Source organism: Hyaena hyaena, unplaced genomic scaffold (genome assembly GCF_003009895.1).
Source record: "Hyaena hyaena isolate Hyena2069 unplaced genomic scaffold, ASM300989v1 scaffold_643, whole genome shotgun sequence".
Lineage (NCBI taxonomy): Eukaryota > Metazoa > Chordata > Mammalia > Carnivora > Hyaenidae > Hyaena > Hyaena hyaena.
The window spans coordinates 389,857-405,979 of record NW_024081277.1 but is presented as its reverse complement, the minus strand read 5'-3'; the positions used below and the strand labels follow the sequence as shown (position 1 = coordinate 405,979).

Sequence of the window (16,123 nt, the reverse complement as noted above, 5' to 3'; positions counted from 1 at the left end):
GAGCCCGATGTAGGACTCGAACCCATAAACTGTGACATCATGACTTGAGCAGAAGTTGGACATTAACCAACTGAGCCACTCAGGCATCTCTGGGGCATAAACTCACATTTTAGGTGGTCTTCTTGATAGCTTTGCAATTTGGGGGACAGACTTCTGGTAAGTTTGATTAGCTAGTTATGAGAGATATTGCAGACTAGCTAAGCCAGCTGCATTTTAGACCCTTTGTAACATGACTTACCTAAAATATCACAGGCAGAAAAGCAAAAGGCTATGTTTCCCAAACAGTGGAATTATAGGTTCTACATGGGACTGGGTCTAGAGTCTCATTTGTATGTGGGATCAAGCTTCCTCCAAAGAGACACCTTCATGCAAGACTTCAAGGTGGATGTGAACACCGTAAGGTGGAGACCCTGCTTCCACTATTTCCCTTGGTTTTCCTGCCAACTCTGGAAATGGTATTGTTTCACATTAGCTGTAGCAGAGTCATATAGGCAGGGAAAAGGCCGGACTTAGGGTACCCATTTTGCTGGTGTGGGCTGTGGCAGAAAAGGTGTGGTCACAGAGCTAGTCCTCACTGTGGCAGAGGTCAGCCAGGTATACAAAGTCATTTTCTAAAATTTTCCTGGAAGTCAGATTAAAGGCTTCTCCAGCCCATTTAAGGAATTTTTATAAACACTAGCAGTGCCTTGCTTCCTGTCTGAACTAGTCAGAGGATTCTGTTGCCTGCAACTGAACTCTGATAGATTAATCATTGTACATACTCTTAATGAGGCTGGCAAAGAGCCTGTCTGAGGAATAGGAGACATTGACTTTGCTATTTCCTGGTTCAGTCATGCATGCTTTACCAGGATTTTCAACCTGTGGTTTCTTTGGAGGAATTCTTTTACATGATCATGTCCATTTTGTGAAGGTTGGTTTAGTTAAAACCATATAGTATCTCTAAATCCACAGAACCAGATACACAAAAGCCACAGTCCATTCCAAAGTTCACTAATAAGGTTGATTAATACCTCTATGCCTGACATCTCCCTGCAGCTCTGGCTCTGTTGAGACTGTGTAGGGCACACATCTGTCTTTCATCTGGCCCAAGAGGATACCAGTCGGTATCTGTGCTCCAAATACTAATAGAGTCTGATTCCTCTCTATTAAAAAAAAAAACAAAAAATGAATAGAGGTTCTAATATTTTCTTCCTATACACATGAGTTATCTCAGGCATCTCCTGCACTATTTTGTCAGAGAAGAAAAATTATCGTGTTCCATGCAAGTGCTTTCCCTAAAGGATGCCACTGCACAATGGAAAACGTATTCTTCTGGTCCCTGTATAAAGGGAATCCAAGAGTCAAAGGACTGTAGTTTCGGTGTTATTGATGCCAGTGTCTTGGCTGTGACCCATGGCAAGCCCTGCCACTGTGGGTTTCTCATTTCTGAGGTGAGTGTGCTGGTCTGCAATTAAGGTCGTTCCAAGAGAGGAAAGTTATACTGTCCGTGAGGTGGTGCACGTCTTAACTCTAGAAGCAAAGAGTAGTTATCCTTCAGCTCTCCTCATCTCAAATAGCTTCATCATCTAAAATGTGCTCTAGGCAGTGGGATTAGGTATTGGTTTTGTATTCTATTTAGCTTTTAAGATATTTTTCTAAATTTTCTTTTTTTGGATTTTTAAATTTTATTTTAACTTTATTTATTTATTTTGGGAGAGAGAGCATATGAGCAGGGGAGGGGCAGAGAGAGAGGGAGAAACAGAATCCCATGTAGGCTCTGCACTGTCAGTGCAGAGCCCAACGCAGGACTCAAACTCATGAACTATGGAACCATGACTTGAACCGAAGTCAAGAGTAACAAATGAGCCACCTAGGCACTCCTCTTAATTTTATATGATAAGCATGTGTTGGTTTTGTAATGGAAAATACTAAAAAGTAAACAAATATGTACAAAATAATCCTTAAAAAGAAACATAAAAAGATCCAGGCTTAGGAGGAAAGGAATGAGAATGTTTCATGTGTGATGGCTCCATGCTGGCCAGTTGGCTTCAAAACATCTTTTTTGCAATGGTTAGTTTGCCATAAAAAATTCAGGAAGGCAGGCCAGTTTCTTCTCATGGTTCAGTAGAGTGAAAACATGATTTCTGAAATGTATTTATTTTAACAATTCCAATAACAAATGAAGAACCCAGTTGCTTCCTGTAGCTTAGTAAAGAGGTATTTTACTAAGGCAATTTGGTAGCCTTGTAGATAACCACTGGTTCATCAGCTATTATTTTATACTCACAAATAATATACTTTATATATATATATATTTATCTATATACTTATATATATATTTATATATATAATAAATTTATACTCATACATAATATAAATAAAATAAATAAGTGTATCAGCCCACATGCTGCCAGATGAGGAAGAAAATCTATGAAGGACTTTAAAATTTTGAAAAGTAAAGTAACATTACAAAGATGCTCAGAGGGACAGAAGTCAGTTCTGAACATACCAATCAGATCTCCTGAACCCCAAACCAAGACCTGCAATCTGAAAACATGACAGGATGTTAGTAACTGAGACTGCCATGCATAACTAGTGAGGAAGCGGCAGGCCGGCTGGGGTTTGGCCAGCTGGGCTGTCCACAAGCATAAGTGGGTAGGAAGGATATATGTGGTGCCCCTTGCTTTGCCTACACGGTGACCAAATATCCCAAAGAGTTTGCCTGCTTTATCCCTTCTCCCATGCTGCCCTCCCTCCCCGTCTGTTCACCTTTGGCATGTGATCTGGGGAGAATTTTCTTCCCAGTTGACCCCACAGAAGCTGGTATAGACTGAAATCATTTCTTCCTTCTACCCACTGTGCCTTCACTGAGCACCCATTGTTAGTACCATATCTGTACATCAGGGGCTCACAACCAAATGGAGCTGGTGATTACCATTTTAGGAAAGGATTTCCACAAATAGGCCCAACACTACCCATTACAAATTCCATGAATGTGACTGGTCGACAGTATCTCTGTCCAACAGATACTCTATCCAAGTATCACTATCTCTTCTTAGACAGTGCACCTATAAGGTGTCTGTGACTCTTGACAATGTGTGGAACAATTTTCCAAAGCAATTTTTAAAACTATATTATTAGATTCTAGACCTTGGTAATTCAAATAGTCCATAGCTTCAATTTTAAGTGATATTCGGAACCTATTTGGTTACTTATGGTGCAAGCGGTTCAAAATGAAATGTACTTTAAGTGTTGCTGCTATAGAAACATTGGATCCATTCCTTTGCTATAAAGTACCCCAGGAGGTATGCTATTGAGTCCAGTCTTCATACATTTCTGATTGAATTACTGATTGAAGGCACCTGATTTCACACTTATTTAATTCTTGATAATGACCTCTCCCTGAGACATTTTTTTCCTCAGTGTAGGACTCTGATAAAAGAATATGAAATTTCATAGGTATTTCCAAATACATAAATTTAAAAATAAAATATAGCAAATGTATACATTAATTCACTTTAAAAACATTTGTTAACTTGAATTTTTAAAAGAAACACTAAATTTTTCTAGATTTACATTAATTTTTAAAGGAGAAGGAATATTGCAGAAAAGGCTGAAAGTATCTTCCTTTCCATAAAGGCTAATATGGACTTGTAGCAAACATGAGCACTTGAACTAAATTACAACACTTTGCACTTGTATCATACTTTAAATTTTAAAATACATTCACATTACCATCTACTTTTACCTTGTGATATGGGAAATTTTATCATAAATTATATCTCCACTTCATAGGTAAGGAAATTGATGCTCAGTGAAGTAAGATGGCTTGTTCAACTTCACAAAGCTCATAAGCATTAATGTAAGAATTGAACCCTCTGTCTTAGCCTAGTGTCCTTTGAAATTTTTTTATTTTTTATTTTTTTAAACGTTTATTCAGTTTTGAGAGACAGCGCAAGCAGGGGAGGGGCAGAGAGAGAGGGAGACATAGAATCTAAAGCAGGCTCCAGGTTCTGAGCTGTTGGCACAGAGCCCAACACAGGGCTCAAACTCATGAACCATGAGATCACGACCTGAGCCAAAGTTAGCCGCTTAACTGACTGAGCCACCCAGGTGCCCCAAAAGTTTGAATTTTTAAATGATATTGTGGATGTGGCCCAACAGACATGTATGTGTGTTATGTCTTACACTTTACGTGATTTATTCATGTATAGTTTACATGCAGCACAGTCTTTTGGGATGCAGGTTCGTCCCTGCACTGAAATTATCTCCACACATATTAATATGTGATTTAAACACATACATTCTCTTTCAGACAATGAAAGCACTGGTTTTATTTTATAGTAGGGAGACTATCAAGTTCTTCTGTTTCATGAGGTAATAATGGCCACTTGGAAGGCGTGCTCCAAGGACTATGGGAGTTCACACTGAACACATGATCACCTGAGAGAGTGATCCATTAACAAATGTGAGCTCCCACTCCTCATCTCCTATGCTAGATTGATGTTAATGTGTACTGAGTTTGCTGGCTTTAAAGTCTTATGAATAAAAGACTTTAACATTAAAAAAAAAACATTTGGCCGTGAGAAGGGGTACTCACTTCTCTTTCGTTCATTCACAGGCAGTATCCTCAAGGCAAAGACTCTAACTAACATGAATGAGGCTGGGACACTTGAAATAATTTATGCTTTCCCGTGAAAACCTAAGAGCTTTTCCCATAAGGTCAGGAACAAGACAAGGATGTCCACTCCCATCACTTTTATTCGACACAGTAGAAGTCCTAGCCATTGCCTAGCAATCAGACAAGGAAAAGGAATAACAGGCATCCAAATTGGTAAGGAAGAAGTAAAATTTTCACAATTTATAGATGACAAGGATACTATATAGAGAAAACCTTAAAGACTACACCAAAAGATTGCCAGAACTGATAAATGAATTCAGTAAAGTCACAGGAAATAAAATTAATGTATAGGAATCTATTGCATTTCTATACACCAGTAATGGAATAGCAGTAAGAGAAATTAAGAAAACAATCCCATTTATAATTGCACCCAAAATAGTAAAATACCTAGGAGGTGAAAGACCTGTGCTCTGAAAATGCTGATGAAAGATACTGAAGAGGACACGAACAAATGGAAAGATATCTATGCTCACGAATTGGGACAACAAATATTGTTAAAAAGTTCATACTACCCAAAGCAATCTACAAATTTAATGCAATCCCTATCAAAACACCAACAACATTTTTTACAGAACGAGAAGAATCCTAAAATTTGTATGGAACCAAAAAAGATCCCAAATAGCCAAAGCAATCGTGAAAAAGAAGAAAACTGAAGGTATAATAATCCCAGATTTCAAGATCTACTACAAAGCTGTAGTAGCCAAACTGGTATGGCACTGCACAAAAATAGACACATAGACCAATAAAACAGAATAACAGCCCAGAAATAAAGCCATCCTTTTAGGGCCAATTAATTTATGACAGTGAAGGCAAGAATACACAACAGGAAAAAGACAGTCTCTTAAACAAATGATGTAGGGAAAGTGGACAGCTACATGCAAAAGAATGAAACTGGACCACTTTCTTACACCATACACAAAAATAAATTCAAGATGGAGTAAAGACTTAAATTTAAGACCTGTCACCATAAAATTCCTAGAAGAAAACATAGGCAGTAATCGATTTGACATCAGCTGTAGAAACATTTTTCTAGATATGTCTCCTTTGCCAAGGGAAACAAAAGCAAAATTAAACTACAGCAAAATAAAAAACTTTTGTACAGTGAAGGAAACAATAAAAAACTAAACATCACCAAAATAAAAAGGCAACCTACTGAATGGGGGAAGATATCTGCAAATGAGATATCTGACAAGGGATCAATATCCAAAATCTATAAATAATTTATACAACTCAACACCAAAAAAATCCAATTAAAATATGGGCAGAGAACATGAACAGACATTTTTACAGATGGCCAATAGACATGAAAAAATACTCAATATCACTCATCATCAGGGAAATGCAAATCAAAACCACAAGGATATACCACTTCACACCTGTCAGAATGGATACAATAAAAAAGTCAAGAAATAGGGCCACTGGGTGGCTCAGTTGGTTGGGTGTCTGACTTTTGATTTCAGCTCAGGTCATGATCTCATGTTTCATGGGATTGGGCCACACGGCAGCACAGAGCCTCCTTGGGATTCTCTCTCTCCCACTTTCCTTCTCTCTCTCACAATAAATAAATAAACAGGTTTTAAAAAGTCAAATAATAACAAAGTGTTGGCAAGGATGTGGAGAAAAAGGAACCCTCAGGTACTGTTGGTGGGTATGCAGGCTGGTGTGGCCACTGTGGGAATCAGTATAGGGGTTCCTCAAGAAATTAAAAATAGAATTATCATATGATCCAGTGACTCCACTATTGGGTATTAACCCAAAGAAAATAAAAATAACTTGAAAAGATATATACACCCTTACATTTAGTGCAGCATATAGAAGCAGCCCATGTCCATCCATAGATGAATGGATAAATATGTGTTACATACATATATACAATGGAAGTCATGGGGATGTAATATACAACATGGAGAATAAGTCAATAATATTGTTATAACTTTGTATGTTGACAGACGGTAATTAGACTTACCGTGGGGATAATTTCATAATGTATAGAAATATCGAATCACTATGATGTACTCCTAAAGCAAACAGGATATTGTACGCCAGTTGTACTTCAAAAACAAAAAAAAAGGCCCATACTTTACACAAAGCTCTATGATGTTCATTTCTTAACATTCATTCTTAACTATGTGAATGGATGGGTTTATTTTTCTTCCAGATTATAATTTCTGACATGCATATGTGAAGGGATATGTGCTGGCTATCTTAGGATGGTTCAAACCGATCTCCCCATTCATCCCAGGAAGAGTTAGTTCTACACAAATGTCAGAGTGGGAAGGAGGGAAGTGGTATATACTAGGAAAAAGAAAAACTAGTCTCTTAATCAGAGCAATATTACAAATGAAAATGGACACATACTGCGTTACATGGAATTTAGTCCCCACATTGGCCTATACTTCTAAATCTAAGACTGACTATCTCAGTAATAAGGGATGTTCAGAATGTGGGTTCAGCTTCACAGGCTGTGTGATCATATGAGAACCAGCACTGGGCAGGAAGCTGCCTGTTAGAAGAGGGGCAGGGAATGACTGGTGAGGAGCCCTAGACAGAGCATGTGAGCATGCCTGTTTGAAATCGCTTACTTTAAGAGGGTGGAGAAAAAGACTATTTAAATGACCTGGAAGCAAAGTGAAGAGAATGGACTTTGATTTCAGCAAATCAACTGAAAAAAGAATTGTATTTATAAGGGTATCAAATGGAACTGCCACTCGCCTAAATGAAACAGACAAGCAGGAACACGTTAAGCAGCCTACAGAAAGGCAGGTGGGTGACTTGGTAAATGGCTAACAGGGAAGTTTGCATTTTGGAAGAACGATTATCCAGCAATTCTTAGGTACACCGAAAGAAGAAATTGACAAACAGGAGTGGGCAGTCATCATATTTCAAGGAATTTTGATAAACCTGGAAAAATGGGCACCTAGAATTTAGTGTGTGACTTTCTACTGGACACAGCACGAGGCCACTGACTACGGAGGGGCAGAAAAACATTTAAGTCAGGATTAAATGACTCTAATTGGAGTCTAATAAGTGAATCAGGAGACAATGCATGTTGCCAGCATCCTGCCTTACAGCTCTGAGGACAGAGACTGCACAAGGCGGCTTTCCTGAGGGAGTAAGTTCTGGAGCTTCATAGTTCAAAAGGTAATGGCAGCCTTTTAAAGGGCTTGCTCAAATCCCATTTAGAATATTGTGCACAGCGGCACTTACCCACTAAAAATAGGCCATTCGAGTGTTCGGGGAAGTGTGGCGGGCGGCGGTGCTCACTGGAGGAGAGGGCCATGTGAGGGCAGTCTTTGAGAGCAGAGCATGTTAAGATGTGAAAAGAGGTGATTTAATCAAGGTTTGCGAGCATCTGATGGGCTCACACAAAGAAGCTAGGGCAAGACCTATTCACGCCGTGAGGAAAAAGGATGCTACAGGCTGTTAATTAATGCTGGGGGCGGGGGAGCGATTCGGTAGGCAAGACCCTGTTTTTGCAGGGCCATCCGGAAGCAGGGTAAATGAAGATGAGGCAGAGTTAAGAAAGAAGGCACAGGACATGCCTGGTTAGAGCCCCGCAGCGAAGACTTCTGGAGAAGCAGCCTCAGCCTTGCCTTTCCCCTCCATCCCGGGTCCCCATTTTGTGACTGCTCACCACCCTCATGGAAGCTGTGTCCCGAGGGAGGAACAGTATCAGCAGGGTGGACAGGGCTGCTCATTCTAAACACCGCCATGGGACTCGGCGGCAGGCGACCAGGTCTGTGATAGGCGTCTGTAAGCTTGCACATGTGAAGCTGCAGGACACAAGTGCTCCTAAGGGGAAGTGTGCATTCTAGTCACACATATGTTAAATGACTTTAAATGCTGAAATGAGCTCCATTCTTTTTCCAAATAGTAAACCAACTTACTGATGAATTTATTTCTCTGTCTTACACACGCAAACAGGCACACTCACATACACACACAGAGTCTCTGGTGGTGGGTTTGTTCTCTTCATTGTTAATGGTTTGTACTGGCACTCCGAGCTGAAAACGAAGAATAAAACATCGGTGGAATCCACGCCAGCCTGGGCCCCAGACCCACAGCTGCACTGCTGTCCTCTGGCAGCGGTCCAACTGTGTACCATAGTGGCTGACTGCTCAGCCACCACCACATGCCTCCAAGTCGCTCCAAGCAAGCCCCTCCACAGGCAGCCAGAGTCACTGCTCGTGAGGCCTCGACTGCTATAGCAATCTGGCCTTGTGGCTGCCACCATTCACACTGGCATCACCAGTGCCTGCTCTGTCTTGGTCCTTGATGAGGGGGAAGTGGAAGAAAGGATCCTGAGGGTTTCTTCGAATCCAAGGAGGTACCTGATCTTGACATCATGTCTGTCTTGCAGAGGATGGAGTGGCTGGTTGATGGTCAGCTCCCCCCATACCCCGCCACCCCTGGGCACGGAGGATGGTGTCCCCAGATGCGGTAGACAGAAACTGGCCTGGATCAGAACAAGAGATATTGCTGATGCTGTCGAGGTCAGGGAAACAATTGGTAATCATACTGCGGCCAAAATAAGCTAAACCATTTGCCCTGCCTGCTTGCAAATAGCCTTGCCAGTCTGTCTGACAACAGACAGGGCAGGCAGCGGTGGGCCAAGAATTAGCACCGGGGCCTGGCAGCGTTTCATGGCTATTGAAAAGAATGTGGCCGCAGCTGCACGTACATGCTAACACACATATGGGAGTGACTGACGAGGCACGACGATGCCCTTGATACATCACACTCACACATGATCAGCAACCATCTTCCTGCCCACCTTGCTTCCTTCTTACAGATGTCAACTGGCACATCTCGACATGGCACGTTCTAGTGCTGTCTCATTTGCCATCCCAAATACTCACTCTTTGCAAATCAAATTAACTTTTAAAATTATTAGTATCATCAGTTAACAGCTGTGCCCCAACTAGTGGTCCCAAGCTTACAAAGTCTTTCTGTTTCAACCACCACCTTCTTCCCAGGGCTTTTGGGCTCAGGGCTTTTGAATTTGGTCAAACGTGAAAACATTTTCTTTTCAGAAAAGACCTTTAACATATTGATCCCCAACAAGTAAAAATGTTCTTTAATAATCAACTGATTCCCTTCTAATTCAGATATTTTGGGTAAAGTTAAAGCAATAATAAAATCCTATGCACAAGCTAAGGAACAAATGTGTTCATTTTCTAAACACTTGTATTCTTCTTTATTTTAAATAAATATTGGAGTTAAGTCTACACAGATTTGAGGGAAAGCCTATGATTAAAAAACTTGATATTTTAGGGGAGCCTGGGTGGCTCAGTTGGGTGGCTCTGTTGGCTGGGCATCAGACTCCTGACTTCGGCTCAGGTCATGATCTCATGGTTCATGAGACTGAGCCCCGCATCAAGCTCTGGGCTGACAGTACCAAGCCTACTTGGGATTCTCTCTGCCTCTCCCTGCTTGTGTGCTCTCTTTCTGTCTAAAAATAAATATTAAAAAATAATATAAAGAAATTTGATACTTTACTAAATTTCATATTATACCAAAATATAATTTATAATTAGAAGCATATAGGGGCACCTGGGTGGCTCAGTCGGTTAAGCATCCGACCTTGGCTCAGGTCATGATCTCATAGTTTGTGAGTTCGAGCCCCGCATTGGGCTGTGTGCTGACAGCCAGCTCAGAGCCTGGAGCCTGTTTCAGATTCTGTGTCTGCCTCTCTCTCTGACCCTTCCCTGTTCACATTGTCTCTCTCTCTCTCTCTCTCTCTCTCTCTCTCTCTCAGAAATAAATAAAACATTAAAAAGTTAATAAAAATGGAAGCATATAGGAAGATATCCTCAGACACAAAAAGTTCCAGGAAAAACAATAAAAATTCAAGCATGATAAAAATGCTTAGCAAGACAGTAATAAAAAGAAACTTTTTTTTTTTTTTTAAAGTAGGCTCCAATGGCTAGTGCAGAGCCCAATGTGGGGCTTGAACTCATGACTCTGAGATCAAGACCTGACCCTGAGATCAAGAATCAGACACTTAACCTACTGAGTCATCCAGGTGCTCCCCACCAAAGAAAACTTTCTTATCTGGATAAAGGGCATCCACAAATATATGCATGGCAAATGTCATACACTTAATATTGAACACACTCCCTTTAAGATTAAGAATGAGGCAAAGGTGCCTACTTCTGTCCTACCTTTTACTGCAAAGCTTAGTCACTGTAGTAAGAAAAAGAAACAAAAGTTACAAAGATTGGAAAGGAAGAAACAAACTGTCATTATTTGCAGATAATATAATTTTTCTATGTGGAAAATCTAAAATGATATATAGACATTATTTGAATAAAGGAGTTTAGCCAATTTTCAGAAGAAAAATCATACAAAACTATATTTCTATGCACCATATAGTAGTAATCAATAAGAAAATGTTTCTTTACAACAGAAACAAAAAATACAAAGCAGTTTGGATTATATCAAACAAAAATTAAGAAAGCCATCATGGAGAAATTTTTAAATCCTAATTGAAAGATGTTAAAGAGACCTAAATAAATCAAGACCTATACTATGTTATAATTTAACATATGGGCTTAATATCAAAGATGTCACTTCTCACCAAATTGATCTAAGGCTCAATACATTTCCTATCAAATCAAGCTTCACAAGTTTACTATAAAACTATTGGAAGAGTAAAGGGACAAAAATATCCAAGACACTCTGAAGAAGATGAACAGATTACATTAAAATTAAGAATTTAATTTAATTTTAATTCTGTTAATTGACACCATGAAGTGAAAAGACAAGCCTCAAAATGTTAAAAATACATAACTGAGTTTGTATCCAGAGAATATATATAACTCCTGTGGATGAGTAAAAAGACAAACCAAAAGAAAAATGGACAAACGTCACAAACAGGCACTTCCCAGAAACTATCATGAGTGGACTATGAACAAATGAAAAGGTACTGAGTTGTATTACCAAACAGGGCAGGGAAATTAAAACCACAGGAGGATACCTTTTCACCCAATCACAAAGGCCACATTTTATTTTATTTTATTTATTTTATTTTTATTTATTTTGAGAGAGAGTACATAAGCATGTGCAAGTGTGGGAGGGGCAGACAGAGATGAAGAGAGAGAATCCTAAGTAGCCTCCATGTAGTCACCACAGAGCCCAATTCAGAGCTTGATGCCACCAAACGAGATTGTTACCTGAGCTGAGATCAATAGTTGGATGCCTAACTGACTGAGCCACCCAGGTGCCCCACAAAGGCCACATTTCATTTTTTTTTAAGTTGATCTATTTACTTTAAGAGAGAGAACACAGGTGAGTGCGGGAGGGGCAGAGAGAGGGAGAGAGAAAATTCCAGGCCTGATGCTGTCAGTGCAGAGCCTGACATGGGGTTTGAACTCAATGACCCTGAGATTATGATCTGAACTGAAACCAAGAGTTGGATACCTAATACAACCGAGCCACTCAGGTGTCTCACGAAGGCCACATTTTATTTATTTATTTTTTAAAATATTTTTATTTATTTCTAGGAGAGAGAGAGACAGCGTGAGCAGGGGAGGGTCAGAGAGAGAGGGAGTCACAGACTGAAACAGGCTCCAGGCTCTGAGCTGGCAGTCAGCACAGAGCCCGACGCGGGGCTCGAACCCATGAACCGCGAGATCATGACCTAAGCGAAAGTCGGACACTTAACCGACTAAGCCACCCAGGTACCCCACGAAGCCCACATTTTAAAGTCTAACAGTGCCACAGATTGACAAGGCTGTGGAGGTATTCTCATATACTGCTGGAGGGAGTTTAAGTAGATATAACTACGTTGCAGAAAATTTCAGCACCATCTAGTACACCCAGGAGAAATTGTAGCACATGAGGTGTGCCCAAAATGCCCACAGCATTATTTGTAATGGCACCAATCTGGGAACAATTTAAATATCAATCAAACAGATGAATGAACTGGACAGTTGTGTAAGGGAGTGTTCTACCTTGGGAAAACAAATGGACTCCAGCTCCATACATCACATGAATAAGGCCTCAGAAATCTCAGAAATGGTGCTACATGGAGGGTTGACTTTTTCTAGTTGGCCACGGAATCGATTCAAAAGCAAGCAAAACTAATGTATTATTTAGGAAATCATATATGTGTGGTACACCTTTAAAACAAGGGTTGGTGCTTGCTTTGGTATGAAGTTTCATTGAGTCACAGCCACATCCATTTGTTTACATTTTGTCTGTGTCTGCTTTCACACTACAACAGCAGAGCTGAGTACTTGTGATGAGGTTGTATGGCCCACAGAGCTGAAAATATTTACTATTTGGCCCTTTATAGAGAAAGTTTGCTGATCCCTGCTTTACAGGAAAGAAAGGGAATGATTAACCAAACCTCCGGATAGTTGTTACCTCCAAGGACACAGAGTGGGTGTGATGAGAGGGCTTCTAACATCCTGAAGCAAGGAATTATTAACAAAGGTCCGAGGAACATAGAATTCCAGTACTATTATCCCTTAAAGTGTACATACATGCTTTATAGACGTTTTTGTTTGTATGATGTATTCTGCAATTTAAAAATATTTTTAGGACGAATGAGAGATTGCCTCTGATCCTAGCAGTCATGCCCATGGGTATTGAGGACCCTGAAATTCTATGACTTTTGTTCTACATCTGTATCTGGTACTGGCTCTATCATCATCTTGTTTTCTGTAAAGAAGGAAGTTCTCCTAATCTTTCTAAGCAATAGACTATACCCAGCAGTAGCTTTCTACTCTAAAATTCTAGCCCTCTCAGAGGTACAGAATGAAAAAGTATCTTCACATTTGAAAAGACAGAGGCACAGATCACCGAATCTAACCACCTCACAGTGCAAAATTCCTTTAACAATATCTTAGGCTAACAGCCTCCCCCTTTGCCTGAGCATGTGCTAGGAAGAAGGCTGGGGTCTCAAAGAGCCTGTCTGTGGTTGTGGAATTCCCACCAGGACCAAGTGTTTCCATATCCTGTTCCCAAATCTACCTCTTTGATTTCTGACTACTCTTGGCATCCCAATGTTGAAAGGGACTCGAATATGATGGGCATGGAGGAGGGCACTTGTGGGGATGAGCACTGGGTGTTATATGGACACCAACTTGACAATAAATTATTTAAAAAAAAAAAAAAAAAGAAAGGGACTCGAATATCATCTCATCTGGGCCTGTGTGTGGTATGAAGCCTGTGCTTGGATGCATTTGAGATCCAGCCCTGTGTATGGCCATGGCGACCATGTGTGGACACATCAAGAGTCCATGTGACTCTCTACTCTCGGGCCAATGTTAGTGGTCAGATATTCTTTGGTATATTAGAATAAAATTTCTGCCACTCTAGCTTCTCCCATGGGTTCCCATTTTGCTTTCTGGTGCATCCCAAACCACAACCTTCATTCACAAGACAGTATAAATATTGGCATTTCTCCTTGGCAAAGTGTAATGTCCAACTTACCTATAGAGATCTGGGATCAGTTTGTCATCGTACCGAGCACACAGGTTGTTGAGAAGTTGCTCATGCTGGCCAAATAAGCGGATGTAGTTGGAGGCAGGGAAAGGCACTTTAGAAAGGCATGTGATGGTTTCCACCATTTTATACTTGTTAATATGTATCCGGAAGTAAGTCCCATTTTTTGCATTACCTGTTACTATTTCTGAACCCTGGCAGGGTGGGGGTGGGAGGGAGGAAGGGGGAGGTGGCAGAGAGACAAGGGGGGTAATCAGAAAAACAACATTAGAAACATTTCTGGACTTTGGGAACTTTATTATAGCAATTTAGTTTTCAAATATAATAGGTTACATCTTATCACATATTGCAAATAATAGTAACAGATATTGACTAAACTCAACAGAAGCTAACCCTGTGTCAGAAACTGCATACTGGGACTTAATGACTAAATGTCCCTCAGGATATTTTAAACTGTGATTGCATTGTTCCCCATTTCAAAATCAGTTGCTAGGTTACAACCAATTCTCTACTATTCAATACTTCGCACAGCTAGTGTAAAGAATTGGGTTTATTCTCTTCTATGAGGTGTGTTAAGACTGTTCATTTTGTAAATTTTTTCACAGAACTATTTGAGAAAAACCTCCTAGTCAAAAGTGATCAGAAATAATCTCAGTTTTTTAAAAGTTTATGTAAGCAAAAGAAACAAGTGAAAAGTGAATCCTTGCAAGTTCAGATATTTGGTCACATCTATTCCCAGGAAGAAGGTTCAAGTTTATGGGAAGTACACTTGCATGTTCTGCAGGCTACTTGTTAGCTTGTAAGTTGTTAAAGGTGCAGATTCATGGCTTTATGCTCCCTAGAAGCCGGCTAAAACTGCCACATGAACCAAGATAAAAAGGAAAGATGCCGCTCGATAAATCCCATGTCACAATCACTTTTTGTATTTCAGCCCCTAATGCCTACTGATCTACCAACTGGAGACATGCTCCCCACCAGCTCAGGCAACCAAACGGACAACCCTCAGTGGAAAAACATGGATTCTTTTGGTGGTGGCTGAACCTCACTTTGCCCTTAGACTCTGAACTCAGTACACAGTTACATTCAATAAAGTTTTCCTGAGTGCATATAGATTCAAGCTTTTGCTCTGAACTTCAGTGTGGTATTTTAGAACTCCAAGGCAAGTTAGATTACACTGATTCCAAATATTTATTTAGTTCCGGACATCACCTGGGGATTCTGTCTAAACAAGGACACATGGCTTAACTGAATTTTTAAATAAATCAAAACAACTGGTGGGTGTTTGGGTATCCCATCGTGAAAACTCTAGGGAGGAATCAGCCAATGGAAAAGGCACAAGATGAAGAATGTCAGGTAAACCCTGGGCCAACCCCACATATGCGTGTGAAACTGGGTATTTGGGCGTCTGGGAGAGAGCAGATAAAGCTTCAGAAAGTGTTTGGGATTGGCATCTTAAGGGAGATGTAAATAGTCCATCACTCAAAGAGATGGACGGATACAAACAGGAAATTTACCTCCAGAGCAACGTGGCAGGCATCAGTTAACAAAACAAAGGTACATCCACACAATGGGATGCAACACATCCCACAAAAATTATTACTAAACTATATTTCACATCAGGAAAATATGTCCACAGTACATTTGATGCTATAGTAGTATAAGAAGTTGTGTTTTATAACTTGCACAGTATCATTCTATTTTTATAAACATACACAGTATCATTCTATTTGTTTTCTATCAACACTTTAATGAACTGTTCAAGTGGTCAATTTCCATGGTTGAGAGAATGGGTCATTTTTAGTGTTTGTCTTTCTGTTCATTTGACCATCTGTAGTTTCTATTTTTTAAAAGTGACTATCACTTCTATCATGATAAAAAGTTATTTTTAACTACAGTGGCTGTGTTATGACAAGGAACCAGACTTCTGATGAACAAATGGACAGAGAAACAAAACAAAGCAGAAGGAGCAAGGGAGAAGGAAGGAGGGAAGCGGGGATGCAGGGAGGGAGG

The 16,123-nt window shown here is 40.1% G+C and overlaps 1 protein-coding gene across 1 annotated transcript in view; it reads right to left on the bottom strand.

Moving 5' to 3' along the window:
• The window catches only part of CFAP61 (cilia and flagella associated protein 61), a 275,380-nt gene that overhangs the window by 37,426 nt on the left and 221,831 nt on the right, over window positions 1-16,123 (bottom strand). The window contains exon 24 of the mRNA XM_039216607.1: window positions 14,102-14,307. Within this exon, the coding sequence (XP_039072538.1) occupies window positions 14,102-14,307 (206 nt within the window). The remainder of the gene's footprint in view (window positions 1-14,101; window positions 14,308-16,123) is intronic.